This window comes from Diceros bicornis, chromosome 4 (genome assembly GCF_020826845.1).
Source record: "Diceros bicornis minor isolate mBicDic1 chromosome 4, mDicBic1.mat.cur, whole genome shotgun sequence".
Classification (NCBI taxonomy): Eukaryota; Metazoa; Chordata; class Mammalia; order Perissodactyla; family Rhinocerotidae; genus Diceros; species Diceros bicornis.
In genome coordinates this window covers 41,685,518-41,707,032 of record NC_080743.1, presented here as the reverse complement: position 1 = coordinate 41,707,032, position 21,515 = coordinate 41,685,518, and the positions used below count along the sequence as shown (strand labels likewise).

At 37.7% G+C, this 21,515-nt stretch overlaps 1 protein-coding gene and 1 pseudogene across 1 annotated transcript in view; both read left to right on the top strand.

The window, feature by feature from the left end:
* The window catches only part of LOC131401039 (mitochondrial adenyl nucleotide antiporter SLC25A24-like), a 48,555-nt gene extending 39,703 nt beyond the window's left edge, over nt 1-8,852 (top strand). The window contains exons 10-11 of the mRNA XM_058535984.1: nt 5,556-5,563; nt 8,686-8,852. Of these exons, the coding sequence (XP_058391967.1) occupies nt 5,556-5,563; nt 8,686-8,852 (175 nt within the window). The remainder of the gene's footprint in view (nt 1-5,555; nt 5,564-8,685) is intronic.
* A 7,689-nt stretch (nt 8,853-16,541) lies between these two features.
* The window catches only part of LOC131401036 (calcium-binding mitochondrial carrier protein SCaMC-2-B-like), a 39,946-nt pseudogene continuing 34,972 nt past the window's right edge, over nt 16,542-21,515 (top strand).

The following is a 21,515-nucleotide window of genomic DNA, read 5'->3' as shown; positions in this document are numbered from 1 at the left end:
CACTGAACTGTGGTACATCTGTCTACGTGTGGGACTGTTTCTGAATATTCTGTTCCATTGGACTATGTGTTAATCCTTATACTAATAAGTATATTGTCCTAATTATTGTAGCTTTATGAGAAGTCTTCATATCAGGTATTATAAGTCCTTTAGTGTTGTTGCTTTTCAAGATTATCTTGGAAATTCTTGGTTCTTTGCATTTTTACACGAATTTTAAAACTATCTTGTTACTTCCCGCACAAAAAAAAATCCTGCTGAGATTTTAATTGAGATTATTCTGAATCTATAGATCCATTTGAATAACTTACATTTTAGAAATCCATGAACATGGTGTATCCTTTCATTTATTTAGGTCTTATTTAATTTCTTGTAGTAATATTTTGTATTTTTCAGTGTAGAGGTAAAGTATATCTTTTGTTAAGTGTATTCCTAGGTATTCAATGTTTTTTTGGTGCTATTATAAATAAAATTTTATACAAAATTCATTTTTAAGTGTTTTTGTGAGCTTTTAGAAATGCAATTGGTTCTAGAACATTGATCTTGTATCCAGCGATCTTGCTAAATATATGTATTCATTGTAATAGTATATCTGTCAAGTTTTTTTCTTTTTGGATTTTTATATGTACACAGTCATGCCTTCTGTGAATAGCAATGCAGTCATATGCCGCATAACAATGTTTCAGTCAACGATGGACCACATATAACACAGTGGTCCCATAAGATTAGTACCATATAGCCTAGGTGTATAGTAGGCTATACCATCTAGGTTTGTGTAAGTACACTCTGTGATGTACGTACAACCATGAAATTGCCTAACAATGCATTTCTCAGAATGTATCTCCATCATTAAGTGATGCATGACTGTAGTTTGGTTTCTTCCTTTCTAGCTTTTATACTTTTTACCTCTTTTTCTTGCCTCATAGCACTGGTTAGGACTTCCATTACAGTGCTATAATGGTAATGGTAAGAGGGAACATCTTTATCTCATTCCTACTCAGAGGAAAATTGTTCAATATCTTACCATCGAATGTGATGTTTGCTATAGGTTTCTGGAATATACCCTTTGTGAGATTAAGAAAGTTCCCTTCTATTCCTAGTTTGCTGAAAGTATTTTTTAAATCATGAATAGGTATTGAATTTTATCAAATGCTTTTTCTGCATATATCAAAATAATACTATGATTTTCCCCCTTTCTTCTGTGAATGACACAATGATTTTCAAATGTTAAAACAACCTTGAAAGCATCGAATAAACTTCACCTGGTCATGTTGCATTAGTATTTTGTTAATGTTGGATTTGATTGATAATATTTTGATTAGGATTTTTATGTCTATATTCATGAGAACTTTTGGTTGTAATTTTCCTTCCTTGTGATGTCTTTGTCAGGTTTTGGTATTAAGGTTACATCGGCCCAATAAAGACAGTTAGGAAATGTTCCCTCTTTTTCTATTCTTTGGAAGAATTTGTATACAATCAGAATTATTTTTTCCTTAAATATTTGGAAGAATTCACCAGTGAAGCCAATTTTGCCTGGATATTTTTGATGGAAGGTTTTTTGTTTTTTTTTTTTCTGTATTGTAATTACAGATTTGAGTACTTTAAATGGTATGGACTCTTCAGGCTTTCTGTTTTTTCTGTCAGTTTTGAGGTATTGTATTTTTCAAAGAATTCGTCCATTTCATCTAAATGTTTAAATTTATTAGCATGAGGTCAAAATTAATGTCCTTTTATTATACTTTTAATAATGACTGTAGGTTTTAAAGTGATGTCTCCTTTTTCATTCCTGATATTAGAAATTTGTTATTATTTTTTCTTTTCTTTCTTTTTTTTTTTTTTGTGAGGAAGATGGGCCCTGAGCTAACATCTGCCAATCCTCCTCTTTTTTTGCTGAGGAAGATTGGCCCTGGGCTAGTATCCGTGCCCATCTTCCTCCGCTTTATATGGGATGCCTCCACAGCATGGCTTGACAAGCGGTGTGTCGGTGCGCGCTCAGGATCCGAATCGGCAAACCCCGGGCCGCCAGAGCGGAGCACACGCAGTTAACGGCTTGGGCCACCGGACCGGCCCCGTTTTCTCTTTTTTAAAATCAGTTTTGTTGGGGTTTATCTATTTTATAAATTTTTTGATTTTGTTGATTTTTATCGTACATTGGTTTTCTATTTTATTGGTTTCTGTTCTTATCTTTATTATTTTCATCCTCCTCTTTCTTTTCTGTCTAGTTTCTTGGGTTGGAAGTTTAATCAGGGGTTGGCAAACTAAGACATGCAAGCCAAATCTGACCCACCACCCATCTGTGTAAACAAAATTTAATTAGAACACAGTCACTTCCATTTATTTATGTTTTGTCTGTGGCTACTTTCATGCTACAATGACAGAGCTGAGTAGCTGCAAAGACCATATGACCCACAAAGTCTAAAATACTTACTATCTGGCCCATTACAGAAAAACTTTGCTGACCCCTGGCTAAGATAATTGATTTTAAATCTTTTTTCTTTTCTAATATATGAATTCTAAGTTCTAAATATCCCTTGAAGTACTGCTTTACTTACATCCCATAAATAGATATATAATATTTTCATTATTATTAATTTCAAATTATCATCCAAATTTTCATTGTGAATTTCTTTTTTGACCCATTGGTTATTTAGAAATATATTGCTTAATTTACAAACATTTTGGGATTTTCTGGTGATCTTTCTGACATTGAACTTCTAGTTTAATTGCACTGCAAAGAGAGAATGTACTCTGTACGACTTTTATTTTTTGAAATTTATTGACATTTGCTTTATTGGCCCAGATATGGTCTATTTTGGTAAATGTTCACTGCACACTTGAAAAGAAAGCAGATTTTGAAGTTGTATTTAGTGTCCTATATATGTGCTCTATAAGACTGATTAGTTAAATGTTATTCAAATGTTTTATATTCTACTGATTTCTTTTTGTCAGCTTTTCCTATTGTTTACTGACAGAGGTGTGTTTAAATCTCTAACTATGATTGTGGATTTCTCTATCCCTCCTGTAGTTTGGTCAACTTTTGCTTTATATATTTTGAAGCTATATTATTATGTGTATTAAAATTTAGAATTGATTCTTTTCTTATTATGAAATGTCCTTCTTTATTGCTAATAATATTTTTTGCCTTAGAAAGTCTACTGTCTCTGATATTAATGTAGTTACAATAGCTTTCTTTTGGTTAATGTTTGCTTGGTATAATTTTTTAAACATCTTTTTACTTTCAACCTTTCTGTATCCTTATATATAGTGTGTCCATTCTGAAAAGCGTACAGTTAGACCTTTTAAAAAAATCCAATGTGATTATTTTATCTTTTAATTAATGTTTAGTATTTAAAGTAGGGAGCTGTTACAGTTGTGTTTAAGTGGAGACCATAATTACATTGCTACTTATTTTCTATTGATTCCATTTGTTCATTTTCCTTTATTTTTCTCTCTTTTTTGGCCTCTTTTTGAATTAGTCAGGTATGTTCATTATTTTATTTCTCTTCTATTAGCTTGTTAGTTATATATTATTTTATTTTTCTTTTAATGGTTAGCCTGGATATTATAATATGAATCCTTTGTTAATTACAGCCTACCTTAAATTAGTATTTTTAGCAATTTCTAACACAACAGTTTTACTTCATTTACACTGCCTCTTTTTGTGCTACTGTTGTCACGTATTTTACTTGAGTATATGTTTTAAACCCCACAAAACATTGCTGTTTTAAAAGTCAATATTAATTTATTTATATTTTATTCTCTTTTTGTTTGTCTGTTTTCCTTCTTGAATTTCCTTGCTTTCACCTGGGATCATTATTCTTCTGCTTAAAGAACTCTCTTTAGAATTTCTTTTAGTGGAGGTCTGCTAGCAACAGATTCTCTCAGCTTTTGTTTGTCTGTTTTTACAGCACATTAAAGGATATTATTTCCATGTCTTCTGAGTTCTATAATTTTTGTTGAAAAGTTAGCCATCAGTTTTATTGTTGCTTAAGGTGCTGTCTTTTTTATTTTTTTTTTTTTCCTTTTTTTCTCTGGATGCTTTTTAAGATTTTTCTCTGTCTCTGATTTTCAGCAGTTTGACTATGATGTGCCTAAAATGTGGTTTGCTTTCTGTTTATCCTCCTTCTGGTTTCAAAATCTGTGGTTTATGGCTTTTGTCAGTTTTGGGAAAATTCCCAGCTAAAATTTCTTCAAATATTGCTCTATCTCATTGTCTCTTCTTCTGACATCCCAATTACATGTATGGTAAATCTTTTCCCCATGTCCCATGTATCTATCATGTTATTTTCTGTGTTTTCTGTTCTTCTTTTCCCCCCTCTGTGCTTCAATCTGGATGTTTTTTTCTTACTGAACCTACTTCTAGAGTTCACTAATCCTATGTTTTGCTGTGTTTAATCTGCTGTTAAACCCATACATTGAAGTCTTAACTTTTGTATTTTTTTCAATTTCAGACTTTCCATTTTTATTCTTTCTATAAACAGATTCCAGGTCTCTTGTGAAAGTCGCCATCTTTTGCTCTAATTTCTTAAACATATTAATCACAATTATTTTAAATTTAACAAATGAGTATCTATTTTGTTGTCTGTTTTTCTCTCTAGGTTTTCAGTTGTTTGATCCTGTTTTTTTAGCATGCCTTATTATTTTGGATTGAATGATGGGCATTTTGTATGAAAAACTGTAGATTCTGGATGTTATTTTTCTTTAAACAAGATTAAGCTTTCTTCTGGTAGGTAGCCATAATATAGGTAGATCATCTTAAACCTGTTGAGGGTTGGTTTTAGACTTTGCTAGGGATGATCTAGTTTAGCTTTGCCCTTTCTCCAAGGTACTTACTCTTAGAGTATCATTTTTCCTCCCAGACAGTGACCATTTGGCGGTATTATCTGAAAGCCCAGAGTGGTTACCAAGGCCCCTCACCGTGTTGGGCTTGAACTCCAACCTCTGTTACCCAGCACTGTGTTACTGCTAGAATCTTTTCCTAGATCTTTAGCCTTCCAGCTACTCTTTTCTGCTGGTGTTATTGAAATCTCATTTTGTGCAGCTTTAGAGTTGGCAATGCGTCAAGGGAAAATTGCATAGAGATTTTTGAACTCACTTCACTAGTATTACCTCCATTTCAGGATTTTGCTTCTCAAGTGTCTGGCACATTGACATCCTTGAACTCCAACTTTTGTCCTCAGTTCAGCAACACTGCTGTTTTCTGTTTGGGCTCTATTCTCTAATGCTGCAAATTGTCAAATGGCCTCAGGGAAAAAAAACCAGAGTGAATGTAGTGCTTACCTCTGTACTGCTCTCTCTCAGGGATCCTAGTCTTGCCTGCATTGATTGCTTCAAACAATGCTTTTATGTACTTTGTTCATCTTTTAATAGTTGTTTCTATTTGGGGGGTTAGTCTAACAGAAACTACTCTGTCATAACTGGGCTGAAAATCCTCATTTGTTCTTTTGATGTGTCCACATTTGTTTCTGAGCTCTTCTGTGGTTTTTTGAAAATGATATCTCATGGTCACTTGTACGTTCCCTGCCCTCAAGCCTGTAATCAACTATTTTTCCTTTTAGTTTACAGGGTAGTGATATTTCAAAATCAATATCTGAGTCCTAGGACCATCAGTGGATGTTAAAGCTATTAAGTTAAAGGAAGTTGGGGAATAGTATATTCACACGATGCCAAAGTATCATCCATTAGATTTCTTGCTAATTGCAAAGAGGAAAACCTACCTTTATGGTGGAGAGAATGGGTATTCATTACCCTAACCAAGTGACCAAAGTTAGCATTGGTAACAGTAAAAAACCCTGACATCTGTGCCTCATGATGTAATGTAATATGATGTGCATAGCATCTCCTATTAAGTATTCTTGCCAAAAATGTTTTACTGGCATCTGGGCATGCTTTTAGACCTAAAGGAAATACAGGGGATTGAGGAATAAGTTAAATGATACTATTAAGAATCAATCAGACAAATCTAAAATGTGGGATATTCTACAACCGGCCTGGGCTCTTCAAAAAGTCATTGTCATAGAAAAAATGGTAGTGGTAGGGTACTGGTACTAGTCTTAATTAAGAAACTGAAGAAACATAACAACCAAGTGCAAGGAGTGAATTTTGTTTAGATTTTAGTTTGGAAGAAAAAAACCTAGCTATAAGTGACATTTTTGGGACAACTGGGAAAATCTGAATGAGGAGGTATTTGATGATATAGAGAATTATTTTTAGTTTTCCAAGGTGTAATCATGGTATTGTGGCTATGTAGACTAATGTCCTTGGTTTTTTTTGGTGAGGAAGATTGGCCCTGAGCTAACATCTGTTGCCAATCTTTCTCTTTTTGCTTGAAGAAGATTGTTCCTGAGCTAACATCTGTGCCAATCTTCTATATTTTTTGTATATGGGACACCTCCACAGCATGGGTTGATGAGTGGTGTGTAGGTCTGTGCCCAGGATCCAAACCTGTGAACCCTGGGCCACCAAAGTGGAGTGCATGAACTTAACCACTACGCCACTGGGTGGGCCCTATGTCCTTGTTTTTAGGAAATGTTGAAGTACTTAAGGATGAAGTGTCATGGTGTCTGTAACTTACTTTCAAATGGCATACACTCACTCATATACATGCACACATATTAATATGTATGTATAGAGAAGAGAGAAAGAGACAAAAAATAAGTGGTGAGTATACAAATGTTCATTGTACTATTCTTTCTGTAGTTTACAATTTTCACAATAATGAGTTGGGGGAAAATCAATGGGGAAAGTAGGTTCAACATTAGAATAAAAGTAAGCATGTTCCATATTCCTTTACAAAATTATAGAAATTGGGAGGAATGTTATTAGCTTCTATGAAAAAAATAAAACACAAAAAAACGCATGTAGTAATAGAACATTCTCCACGAAATTCCTTGGCAGTAAATATTTTCTAAAATTTCAAGGGACTTTCTCTAGATTTCAAAGGAATTATTTTATTTTGTGGGGGAGAGGATAGAGGGAGGAAATATTTAGACTAAAACAAATAGTGAAAGACATATTTTTCAGTTCTCTACTGCTTTTTACTCAATTTAGCTATGTCAATTTTGGGAACATGATGTAATGATTATGGAGAAAAATGCTAGCTAAAGAGTTTGAGAATGTTGCCAGGTACTGTGCAATGTGCCAGGCATACGGGGTTTGAATAAGCAAAAAGAGACACTGGTCCCTGCTTTCATGGAACTGATAGTCTAGTAGGGAAGATAGATATTAATTAAACACTTACACAAATATATAAACTGTGATAAGAGCTACAAAGGAAAAGTGGAATTCTCTAAAGACTGTAATGGAGGGATCTGAGGCAGTTCTGGAAGACTTTCTTAGGGAAGTGTTGCTTGAACTGAGAACTGAAGGCAGAGGTGGGGTTAAACAGGCAAAGCTGTGGGGGGTGACTATCAGGCAAAGGGAAAAGCATGTGCAACTAGCCTGCAGAGGGAAGAAGCATGGGATATTTGAGAAACTGAAAAGTGGCCTATATGGCTGGAGCATAGAAAGTGAGGGAGCAGTACAAGTGAAGTGGGAGGAGGAAACAGAGGCCAGATTGTATTTAAGCATTATGGGAAATTACTGAAGCAGGAGAGTAACACAATCAGATTTGCATTATTAAAAGTTCTCTCTGGGCCAGGTCTGGCCTGGTGGTGTAGTGGTTAAGTTCATGTGCTCCGCTTTGGCGCCTGGGGTTTGCAGGTTTGGATCCGGGGTGGACCTACTCACCGCTCATCAAGCCATGTTGTGGTGGCGTCCTGTATACAAAATAGAGGAAGATGGGCATAGATGTTAGCTCAGGAACAATCTCCCTCACCAAAAGCAAAAAAAAAAGTTCTCTCTAGGGCTCGCCCCATGGCATAGTGGTTAAAGTTCCACGTGCTCCGCTTCAGTGGCCCAGGTTCTCAGGTTCAGATCCCGGGCGCAGACCTACGCCATTCGTCAAGCCATGCTGTGGCAGTGACCCACATACAAAATAGAGGAAGATTGGCACAGATGTTAGCTCAGGGCTAATCTTCCTCAGCAAAGCAAAAGTTCTCTCTGGTTAAAGTATGGAGAAAAAATGAAAGAGGTGATTATGGTAAAAGGCTGTTACAGCAATGTAGGCAAGAAATGATGGTAGTTTGGAGATGGGAGGCATGGTAGTGGACATGTAGGTACACGGATGGATTTGAGAGATATTTAGAGAGTAGAATTGATGGGTAATGGTCTGGATATGTAAGATGAGGGAAATGTCATGGATGCTTTTCAGGTTTCCAGTTTCAACAGCTACATGAATGGTAGAGCCATTCCCTGAGAAAAGGAATATCAAATGAGAAACATATTTGAGTTTGTTTTTGAGTTTGAGATGTTCTTAAGGCATGAGATGTTGAATAAAGGTACCTCCATATGTCTAGATAGTTTTTAAAATTATAAGTCTACAATAATTCACCACCAGTGGACAGAATTTGTTCCCAAAAGGAAAGAAAATTAAATAGAGATGAGCATCAAATAGTTCTATTAGAGTTCCTGATTATACACTCTGATGAACCAGGGATGTTCCCTTGGGGCCGCTTGTGAAAGAATTTAATTAATTATATTTTATTATCTGTTTTAGCATATGTTTTACCTTAGTCAGTGTTTGAAAGAAAGCTAAAATATCAAATTAATTTTACTTTTTCCGTCTCTTTCATTTTCTAGGCATAATAGGAGTCCCACAGCTAAATATGATCAGTGTCTTTTCTCAAATTTATAAAAGAGGTGGAGTGACAGGATTTTTCAGAGGCATGACTCCAAATTTCTTGAAGTTGCTTCCTTCAGTATGCATAAACTGTATAGTTTACGAATCAATAAAACCACTCTTGGGAATAGCATAGAAATGAAATCTTGAACTGTCATCTTATGTACATTTATTTATAAGCATGAAAATGTCTCATCTTTCTCCTTAAATTGCAAGAGGTCTGTATGAAAAGATGCTATATCCATTCTCCAAAAAGATAAACATGCAAATTAGATTTAAATATTGAATTTTAATTTTATGTAAGCCAGAATTACAGTTCATTAAGTTCTTTATGGATTAAAATCTTTAATATTCATAAAATCTAGTTAAGCATTTTTAAATTTTAATGAACATGCATTGGAAATTTGCATTTAAATGGATTAAAATGGAATTTATATTACCTAATATAACTTAATTGCATTATTAACCTAATATAATTTTATGTTATAGAACAAAATTGGAATATTCTGAAGTTTTTCAGCATTTTCTACTTTATATTTTAAAAAGCTAACATTGCTTTACATACAGATTTTATATCTGTTTGAAAGCATTAAAAGAAAACCAATGCATTTAAAATTATAATTAATAGAGTAACAGGGGTGTTTGAGCTCCTTTTCTTTCTCTAAACTAAACAAAACAAAATAGAAAGTCCTAAACAGAATTACCCGGCATCAGAACACTTCAGTCTCCTACCCACGTTGTGAATGGAATACTGGTGACCTATTGCTCCCTTACTGAGCACAGGTATTTGTGGATACAGATATTTTTAGCTTAATCTTGGTTCTTAACATTGCCAAATATTGCAAGAAAGTCAACAATGTGAACAAAGTAAATCAGAAAAATTTGAGAGCTCTTGTACTTAAATCTGTGTTTTAAAAAAAGGCAACAGGACTCCTGAATGAGTTCATATATATTTTTTCTATCCTTTATACTGTGCTTTTAAACTCAGTTCTTTAAGAATAAAAAAAGGCTGACTGGAACCTCCCCTCTGAAATTTTAAACTTATATGGAGGATGAATAGTATTTTAATTTTACCTTTAGAAGTTTTTTGTTTTGTTTTCTATTTTGCCTCTATCTTTTCAATTTGTATTGAAAGAGAATAGGTCAAAGATATTTTAAGATTTGTATATATAACTACATTTTAAAGATTGGATTGGCTCTAAAATTGTGATTTAATGAGATATAATTATAAATTATATAATTTATATTACAGCCAATAACTAGTAACTACACTAGACCAACTATCTCTCTTTTTTTTTTGGTGAGGAAGATCAGCCCTGAGCTAACATCCACGCTAATCCTCCTCTTTTTTTTTTTTTGCTGAGGAAGACTGGCTCTGAGCTAACATCTATTGCCAATCCTCCTCCTTTTTTTTCCCCCCCAAAGCCCCAGTAGATAGTTATATGTCATAGTTGCACATCCTTCTAGTTGCTGTATGTGGGACGCGGCCTCAGTATGGCCAGAGAAGTGGTGCGTTGGTGCCCGCCCGGAGTTCTGAACCCAGGCCGCCAGTAGTGGAGCGTGCGCACTTAACTGCTAAGCCACAGGGCCGGCCCCCAACTCTCTTTTTAAGTGTCTTTCTGGACACAGATATTTCTGCCATTTGATAGATTACAGATTTTCAGTTACTCTAATATTTTGAGTTGTGTCTTACTTCTCAAGGTTATTAAAATTTAGTTAAAATCTGCTTTCACTGTGAAGAGTGTTAAAACTCAAAAGAATAATTGATATAGTCTTCTTCCCTCTTGTTAAATGGCATGATTTAATTTGCTGTGAAATTAGAGGAATTTAATTTTGTTAGGGCAGGATAAAGATAGGATCCTTGGAATAGGGTACTTAATAAACTATTCATGATGGAATTAAATTAAATTTCCTAAAAATTAAAAGTAATATAAAAGCACACCTAACATAAATTTGAGTGACAAAATAAGCCAATTTTTTAAGTTGGACTCTCATTTTTTTCTTAATAGGATTTATTAATAGAAAGATTCTAATTAATTTATAATTCAGCTTCTAAAGTTCACATAAACAAGATTAAAATAAAAGCAAGTGCCTTATGTGAAATTAGCATATGTTATCATGCTTTATAATTAAAAACTATTGGAAATTAAATTTTTTATGTGAACTTTTATTCTAAAATATAGGGAAAAAAATAAATGGCAAGCTGGATCCCTTGATATCCCTGCAGATTATAAAGATCAGGTATTGATTTAAAATAACTACATTCTGGCAAAATACTTTAAATGCTTCAGCAGATCCACTGAAGCATTTAAAGTATTTTGCCATTTATTGTTTTCTTTATATTTTACGATAAGATTATGAATAGCAACATGGCATATAAGTTGGAAATATTGTTATGTGCATCCCATATTCCTGGACTTGGAGAAATGTTCTGTCTGATTTTAACCTGTGAGTTTACGTATTTTCTCTTTATTTTGTTTATTAATAGAACTAGAAGTATTTTTATATACAACTCAATTAACTGGAAAACGACTATAGAAGGACATGGAAAGTCTAATCTCAGGGTGGCCAAAATAAGTCTGATTCCACCAGGTTGTCTACAGACGACAGTGAATTAGATGTGTGGATTTACCCTTCTTAGGATTCAACAAATTGTTAAATTGGCTTCTAATGGGCTAAGGGAGTAAGGGAAAAAAATGTAAATTCCCCTCTATGCACAACAAGGTGCCACCACCACTGTCAAATCTGCTTCAAGATATCCATAAAATTGGTGAATAAACATTGGAATGCTGAGTCCAGGCACCAAAACTGCTCTAAACCCTAATATTCATGGTCTAAACCCTAATATTCATGATCTTGCATGCCAGCTGAAACAGCAGGATGAAGCTGTCTTACTTCCTCTTTCCAAAATCTATGTAAGGTATTTAATTGGGGGAATCTAATTTTCATGCAGAATCTTAGCTTCAAAGGAGTTTAGAAATGCAGTTTTGAGCATTCCATGGTCTCCAAATACACACGTATAATGAAGGTTGAAAGAGCCAGTCCATAGTATCTGCCACAGCCCCCAAGTAATTTTTGAAACAATTGATATTATCACAACAAAATAGCCCACTAAGAAAAGTTCCATACTGCTTGTTGTAAGGATATGACTTCTAATAAAGCAGTAATAGCAAACTTTTAAATGTTTCCCATGGGCCAGTTGTAAGCACTTTACATCATATTTTTTTTTTTACTTTGATAACGATCCTATGAGGTAGGTATAATTATTACCCCCATTTTACAAACGAGAAAACTGAGTCTGAATAGAATTAAGTAGTTTGCCTAAGGTTGCATAGGTGGTCAGTGGTAGAGCTGGGATTCAAGATCAAGTGTGTCTGAGTCAACACCCTCTAGTGCTTTTGCTTTTAATCCTGTGTAATCTTATGGTTGGGGGAAGTTAAGAATGGAATAGAGAGATGAAAGAAAAAAAGCCTATGGAGAGATTTTAAGTCCTCTCCCCTCACCAAACACACTCTAAATCCTAGAAAAAATTAGGTTCTCAGGTCAATGGGATTAAAATCCCTCTGGAGAGTCAAACCTTGTTCATAGATTTAATAATTCCACACTTTAAAACATTTACTGAAGTCTTTTTTTCCCTTTATATCTATAATCAACCTAAAATGTACAGAATACTGTATGGATGGGAAAATATTCAACAATATTTCATTACTAATAGCTAGTTGCTTAACTTTTTAAATTCAACTTTGTTGAGGCATAATTTACATTTAATAAAATGCACTCCTTTTAAGTGTTCAGTGATGAGTATTTTTTTTTTTTTTTTGTGAGGAAGATCAGCCCTGAGCTAACATCCGTGCTAATCCTCCTCTTTTTCCTGAGGAAGACCTGCTCTGAGCTAACATCTATTGCCAATCCTCCTCCTTTTAGTCCCCCAAAGCCCCAGTAGATAGTTGTATGTCATAGTTGCACATCCTTCTAGTTGCTGTATGTGGGACGCGGCCTCAGCGTGGCCGGAGAAGCGGTGCATCGGTGCGCATCCAGGATCCAAACCCAGGCCGCCAGTAGCGGAGCGCGTGCACTTAACTGCTAAGCCACAGGGCCGGCCCCAGTGATGAGTTTTGATGAAAGTATACATTTGTGTAACTAGTATCACATTCTGATTTCTGTTGTTTCCCATAATGTTTTTGAGATTTATCCATGTTGTGTGTATCAGCAGTTCATTCTTTTTAGTTGCTGAGTAGTGGTCTATTGCATGGATATACCACAATTTGTTTATCCACTTACCTGTTGAAGAACCTTTGCTTCTAGTTTTTGGCTATTATAAATAAAGCTGCTGTGAACATTGGCGTACAAGTATTTTTTTGGACACATTTTCATTTCTCTAAAGTAAAATCTTAAAGATGGAAATTGCTGGATTATATACTAAGTGTATGTTCAATTTATGAGACACTACTAAACTGCTTTTCTGATTATATTATTTTACATCCTCACCAGTGACATATTAGAGTTTCAGTTGGTCTATAGGCTCAATACCACGTGATAGTGTTAGTGTTTTTAATTTTACCCATTCTATAGGTTATGTAGTGGTATCTCATTGTGGTTTTAATTTGTATTTCTTGAATGACTAAAGATTTTGAGTATCTTTTCATGTGCTTATTAGCCATTGGTATATCTTCTTTTGTGAAATGTCTGTTCAGATCTTTTGCCCATTTAAAAAATTGGGTTGTTTGTCTTTGTAATATTTTATTTGAAGTGTTCTTTAGTATTGTGGATACAAGTCCTTTGTCAGATACATATATTGAGACATTTTTTCCCAGATTCTGTCTTGCCTATTTTCTTAACAGTGTCTTTTCAAGACACAAAGTTTCAATTTTTTTTCTTTATGGATATCCTATTGTTCCAGCACCATTTGCTGAAAAGACTATCCTTTCTTCATTGAATTACATTGACATCATTGTTGAAAATCAATTGATCATATATGTGTACGTATATTTTTGGACTCTAAAACTTATTCTTTTTCAAAATGGTTTTAGCTATTCAATGTCCCTTGCATTTCCATATAAATTTTAGAGTCGGCTTTTCTGTTTGTACAAAAAGGCCTGCTAGGATTTAGATTGGGATTACATTGAATCTCTAGATCAAATTAGAGAGAATTGACTCTTAGCAATATGGAGTCTTCCAATCTATGAAGATGATATATCCCCCCATTTATTTAGGTCTTTTTTAATTTCCTTCAAAAATATTTTCTCTTTTTAGTGGCAGAATTGCATATATTAAATTAAATTTATTACTAAATTTTTCATTTTTGATGCTATTGTAAATGGTATTAAATTTTATTTTCCAATGATTGTTAGTATATTATAACTGACTTTTTTATATTGACCTTGCATCTGGCAACCTTGCTCAATTCACTTGTCAATTTAAGTAGCTGTTTTGTAAATACCTTAGGATTTTCTATGTAAATGATCATGTCATCTGAGAATAAAGAGAGTTTGAGTTGCCTCTTTCCAATATGTATGCCTTTTCCTTTTTCTTGCCTTATTGCACTGGCTAGGACATCCCGTATGACATTGAACAGAAGAGGTGAGAACAGACATTCTTGCCTTGTTTCCAATCTTAGTGGGAGAAAAAATTAGTCTTTCACTATTAAGTATGACTGTTAGCTTTAGTTTTACTAGATGGCTATTCACATTTACTATTTCTTCTTTTGTCAGCTTTGATAATATGTCTTTCAAGGAATGTTTCCATTTCATCAAAGTTGTCAAATTTATTGACATAAAGGTGTTCATAATGTTCTCTTATTATTATTTTAGCATGTGTAGAATTTGTAGTGATGTCTCCTTGATATTGGTAATTTGTGTTTTTTCTTTTTTTCTTGATTGGTCTAGTTACAAGTTTATCAATTTTATTAATTTTTTCAAAGGAAACAGCTTTTGGTTTTATTCATTTTCTTTCATTGATTTCAAGTCAAGAAATCCTTCTTTCTACTTATTTGGGATTAATTTGCTCTTCTTTTTCTAGTTTCTTAAAGAGGAACCTTAGATCATGAATTTTAAGCTTTCTTGTTTTCTATTGCAAACATCCAAAGCTATAAGGTTAATTCTAGACACTATTTTAGCTGCAGTCTATGTATTTTGATATGCTTTCATTATCATCCAGTTCAAAATATTTTCCAGTTTCTCCTATGATTTCTTCTTTGATCCATGTGTTATTTAAAAGTATATTATTTAATTTCCAAGCATTTGGGTATTTCCCACTACCTCTTTATGATTGATTTCTAATTTAATTCCACTGAGGTCAGAGAACATAGTCTGGATGATTTCAGATATTTACAATTTATTGACTTGTTTTAGGGACCAGCATATGTTCTTTCTTAGTGAACTTTACATGTGTGGTTGAAAATAATGGGTATTCTGCTGTTTTGGGGTGTACTGTTATGTTAATATCAGTTAGTTGATCATGTTATTGAAGTCTTTTATATCCTTACTGATTTTGTTTCCTTATTGTATCAATTGTTGTGAGAAGGATATTGACATCTCTGACTCTGTGGATTGATTTATTTCTCTTTGCAGTCTATCCATTTTTGCATCATGTATTTTGAAGCTTTGTTATTAGGTGCATACACATTGTGATTGTTACACCATCTTGATGAATCAACCCTCCTAACAAATTTTATTTGTTCCCAAACCTAGAGCATACTAGATGGTGAGCTTCTATGAGAGCAGGTTCAATGTTCTTTATTTTTATATCTCTAGCATTTACCAAAATATCTGGTATAAAAAGCTACATAAAATAAAGAACATCTTAAAGTATAACTAACAGTGTTATTTTAAGAAATAAGTGAACTTTACTCTGTGGTCCAAGATTTGGGATTTTACAAGAAAAAATACTTTCTAAAACACAGATCTAGGCATGTCTTTAGACTGTGCCACTGACTGTCAAAGGATGTGACCAGAGATTGAGGACACAAAGCTCCAGTGCAACAAATTGCATACAGAACTAAGTTTTTACATAATCTCTCAATTCTGTTTACTGCAATTCTCCAGTGCCTCAACTTTAGAAGATCTCAGGTTCCTTTGTGGGAGCCTGTAAGAGAGGTTGCGGAATGGCAGAAACGTGTGGTGTCCCAGAACACAAAGGAAAAGATGTTTCAGGATGGAGAGCGGGTTCAGCGGTGTCTAAACAGGACTGGGATTAAATAAGGCAAGAATTTTAAAGTGTCCTTTGGACTTTGGGACAAGGAACCTTGTTCAGTAAGGTGGGTGGTGGTGGCTGAGATGAGACTGCAGTGAATCTAGGAGAAAGGGGAGGTGAGGAAGGGGCGGGTTCTTGGTTTTCTAGGTTCTGCGAAGGAGGGGAAGGGAGAGAGATGAACTGAGGGCGGAGGCTCCTCTGGGAGGACTGGCCTCTTGAGATCTCCAGGCAGAGTCAGCGGGGGCCGGACTGCAAGGCGACGACGTTCCCCGAGAAGGGGTGGCGCCAGGGCAGTCGACGCTCACGTCAGGGGTGCGGGACAGACCCACTCACCTGCCGCAGGCGCGCAGTTCGCGCCGCGGGAGATTCTGAAGTGCTCTTTCGACGCTTCCTGGGAATGTGCGCCCCTTCCCCAAACTCCCCTCGGCTCCCGGTCGACCGAAGGCCGGAAGGACCTGGGTGCAGGTTGCTGCCGCGTATGGCGCCTCCACTTCCAGCTTCCGGGGCGGGACGACCCTCGCGCGGCTCTCCGGCCAGGGTTTCCACGAGGCGGCGCTCCCGAGAGCCCACAGGCCCCCTCGCCGTCGGGCCGTTGCCACAGCCGCGCTGACGGCGCAGACCCGCGGCTTTGCGCAGCCTGGGTGTCGTCGAGGCGACCGCAGGTGGCGCGGCCGGGGCCCCCCTCGCTTGGGCTCGGACGAGTGGAGGCCGTGTGGTCCCCGCCGCCGCGGGCCAGCATTGGACCTGCCATGCTGCGCCGGCTGCGGGGCTTCGTGCTGCCCATGGCGGCCTGCCATGAGGACGACGACTACTTCTGCTACGAGATCCTCTTCCAAGACCTAGACCGCGACGGAGACGGGGTGGTCGACATCGTCGAGCTTCAGGAGGGCCTGAGAAACTGGAGCTCCTCGCTTGACCAGCACTCGGAGAAGGTGAGTGACGAGAGAACGTGGCACTGGGAGCCTGGAGAGACGTTGGGCAGAGGGTGAAGCCTGACTTGCCCTCCCAGAGCATCTTTCAAAGGCCCATGGTGTAGGATTCTTCTCCGTGAGCCTCCTCACGCAGAATAACGCAGCCCAGAGAAACACGTTCTCAGTCTTCGTGAAACACTTTCCACAATGAACAAAGCCTTCTCCTGGGCTTTTTGGGAGATTTTGAGTGGGTTTCTGGTGACTTCAACATTTACTGAGCCCGCACAGAATTTTAGAGGCCATGTTAGCCTTTGTGAACGGAGGAGTAAAAGACCTCTTTTCTCAGGATGTTCACAACCCAGGGTTCAGGCTTCAGGGTCTTCTCCAAAAGACAGGCACAGATGGGTGCCCCAGAGCTGCTCTCTCTTTCAGACATCCACACCAAAGGTGTAGGGGGAGACAGGCCTTGATCCATGGGTTTACACTTCAGCTGATTGTTTTAGTGCCTGACCTAAATTAGGGATGCCTTCCTTCTCTAGACTGGTCTTGCCATGATTATTTAAAAACTATTTAAATGGAAGTTTCAGGATATCAAGAGAAAACAATTATGCTATTTCCCCTCCATCAACGCTAAACGGTCTTCAGATATTATCCCACTTGTTTCAGCTCTCTACCAGTGAGGGGTGTGTGTGTGTGTGTGTGTGTGTGTGTGTTAGAAGTCCAAACTGTTCCCATGGCTCACGAAATTCCTTCAGAGTTCTGTGCTCCAAAACATTGCTCTAATTTAATTTTTATCTTATTATCTCAAACCTATATCCTCCTACTCTGCTTAGTCCCTTCAGAGTGATGACTTAATCAAATCATCTGTGTGGCTTTATTTTTATTTTATCCCTGGGCCCTGTCTCTTAGAACAGTTTCTGGTTCTGCTTCCTTCTCTTAGCCCAGAATTCCAGGACACTGCACCTCAGTTGGTCAAGTATCTCAGGCTCCTGCTTACCTGAGAAGGGACATCAGAGAAGAAACCTGAGAGAGAGGTACCAATCCGAGAGGAATGGTAGGGACATAGGAACATTAGTATGAACACTGATTTAGGGTGTATACTATGTCTTTGGGAATGGGATACCATCTCTAAGCTGTCAGTTGGAAGAAAACCACTTATTTGTTGTCACTATATCAGGCCAGCAGCTTCTGGGTTGTGCTGTATGTGTAATAGGACTGGTGGATCCTACGGTCATTCTACAACCCTTTTGCTGTATAATAGGACCTTTGGTCCAGTGCAATATAATGCATGATCCCATGTCAAAAGGTCAAACACTCTTTAACTGTTGGATGAGGCTCTGCTGGCTAAGACTCTGCAGGCAAGTAAGGCAAACATATACTTAGAATATGTGTCAATTCCAGTCAAGATAAAACACTGCGCCTTTCAGGGTGGAATAGTTTCAGAGTAATCAACTTGCTGCTCAGTGGCTGGTAGGTTTCCTGAAAGGATGGTGTTGTGTCAGTGGCTCGGTATTAGTCTCTGATGCTAGCAGGTTGGGCATTTGGCAGCTGCAGTAGCTATATTAGGCTTGGTGAGTGGGAGCCCATATGCTGTTTGGTCCATGGATAGCCTCTATCTCTGCCACCATGGCTGCTCCATTCATAAGCCCATTGTGTCAGCCCTAGTGTTCACTGTGTCAGCTGATGAAAGAGTCTGGCTGACCTCATCTGGCTAGGTCATTCTGTCTACTTGGTTATTATGTAACTCCTCCATATAGTGACCATACAATATGAAAATACTTTACTTTGTGTCCACTCTTATTGATCTACCTTCATGCATGTTCCCCAGACCTCTTTGTCTGTGATCTTACAATCTTTTTCCTTCCAGGCCACTGATCATCCAACTAAATTATTCACCACTGTCCATGAGTCTATATATATTGTTATGTCTGGCCACTTCTCTTTCCACATAAAGTGAATGATCAGATATACCACTTGAAATTCTTCTTCCTGGGCAGATTTCCCCTCATTGCTGTCTTTCAGGATTACTGCTGAGGGGTGCTGTAGTGCATAACGGGCCATTTTCAGTTTGCACTCACATACTAAGTAACCCCTCCATGAACCAAGCTCGTCCTTTTTCCTCCTGTATTGGCTGGTCATAATGAACCCCCACATAGGTGTGAGTTTAGGGAGAGGTGATGGTATAACAGTGGTGGGGCATGGAGATCTGGACCACTCTTTGTGTTGCTTCCTTGTGCTCTCTGGTTCTGCTTGTACTTGATCTCAGATGTACTGTTCCATCGTATAAATTGCTGGTGGGCTCACCAAAACTTATGACTGGGGGCGTCTGACAGAACCCAACTCATGGTAGGGAACTCTGGCTGTATGGTCATTTGATGTCCCATGTTTAAGCGCTTTGTTTCTACCAGGGCCCCATAGCATGCCAGAAACTGTTCCAGTTGTCTGCTGTAGATTCTCCTTTTGGGGCTTGCGATAAACTCCATGTGACATCTTTTTCTACCTCTGATACTTTTAATATCTAAGAGTCTGCTGGCTCAGGTGGCCCAAGAGGCAGGGCTGCTTGTACCACTTGGACCCGCTGAAGAGCTCTTTCCCACTATGGTCCCCACTGAAAGCTGTCAGCCTTTCTTGTTTCTCAGAAATGGTTCAAAGCTGTTTTCTCAGTTTTGAAATAATATTACCTCCAAAACTTAAAGCTACCCCAAGTGTTGTGTTTCTTTCTTAGGGAAGTATGAGATGCAATAATTTGCCCTTTATTTTGGTGGTGGTGGGGGCCATATTCTGACATGTCCCAGACCACTAGTCCTGGAAATACTTAATTGATGTAGTAGACCCCTGAATCTTCATTGATTCTGTTATCTCCCACCCTCTGGAGTGCATGTATCTTACCAAGGCCTCCAACGTATTGCTACTTCTTGTTCCTCTAGTCCATTTAACATGATGTCATCAATATAGTGGACCAGTAGGATGTTCTGTGAATGTGTAGATGGACCAGATCCCTTTATGACAGAGGGTGGGAGATTTAAATTTATATTATTGCCTAACCCATGTGAATGCCATCTGCTTCTGGTCCTCCTTCTTGGTAAATGGAAAATAATGCATTCACCAGATCAATGGCCGTATGCTGTGTCCCTGAGGCTATGTTAGTCTGCTCTGGTAAAGATACCACATCTGGATCAATAGCAGCAATTGGCTCTTCTACTGCTTAGTTGAAGGAGTACACTGTCATACTCCGCTGTGATCCATCTAGCTTTTGTAAGGCTTAGACTGGTGACTTATAAAGCAGAGATCACCACCCCTCAATTGTTTAGTAGGTCTTTAAAAGTGGCACTAATTGCTGCTATTTATCTAGGATGTGATATTGTTTTTTTCCCCCAATATTTTTTATTGTGGCAAAATACACATAACATAAAATTTACCATCTTAACCATTTTTAAGTATACAGTTCAGTGGTATTAAATACATTCATGGTGTTGTACAACCATCACCATCATCTGTCTTCATAACTCTTTTCATCTTGTAAAACTCAAACTCTGTACCCATTAAACTATAAGTCCCCATTCTTCCCTCCCTCCAAGCCCTGGCAGCCACCATTCTGCTTTCTGTCTCCATGATTTTGACTACTCTAAGTACCTCATATAAGTGGAATCATATGGTATTTGTGTTTTTGTGACTGGCTTATCTCACTTCGCATTATGTCCTCAACGTTCATCCATGTTGTAGCATATGTCAGAATCTTTCCTATTTTTTTTATGAGGAAGATTAGCCCTGAGCTAACATGTGATGCCAATCCTCCTCTTTTTTGGCTGAGGATGATTGGCTCCGGGCTAACATCTGTGCCCATCTTCCTCTACTTTATATGGGACGCTGCCACAGCATGGCTTGACAAGCGGTGCATTGGTGCGCACCCGGGATCCAAACCTGCGAACCCCGGGCCACCGAAGCGGAGCGTGTGCACTCAACCGCTATGCCACTGGGCCGGCCCCCAGAATCTTTCCTTTTTAAGGCTGAATAATATTCCATTGTATGTGTATACCACATTTTTGGGGCTGTATCATTCCCAGCCTATCATTGTTTTTCTCCAGTGCATAGGTGGCCTCCAGCAACATCCATCCAATTCCATGGTTCTTATAATTATTATTTCTTCTGAATTTCTCAAAAGCTGAGATATTGTATCAGCCAGTGCATTCTCTTCCCATCCCAGTTCACCATGTACCACAAATGATGGTGTATCATTGTGGAGACTGCTTCCTAAGACCATTTCTGGTACCAGCTGTCATAGATTGTGTTCAATGAGAACAGCCTTTAATACTTGGATTCCTATGCAAGAAATTTATTGGGGAGTACTCCTAAGGATAATATGTGTGAGGGCTGAAGGAAACAGGACTGGACAGAGGGAGAAGTTGAACTGTGATGGAGTCACAACCAAGGCTTCACACAATTCAAGAGGAGCTCTGGATCTGGGATAACCCTTCAGAGTTGTCCTGCCTTGAGGCAAGAGGGCCAGGCCTTTCTTACCTGCTCCCTGCCTCCTTCACCCCTTCCCCCAATTATTGAATATAAGCTGCCTCCAGGGAGTGACTTTAGGCAAGGTAAGCCTTTTCAGCCCAGGGCAACATGAAGGGAGGGGCTCAGCTGAGAGCTGTCAGTCACCAGTACTCCCAGCTACTCTCAGTCCTGAGGGGCATGTGGGCTGT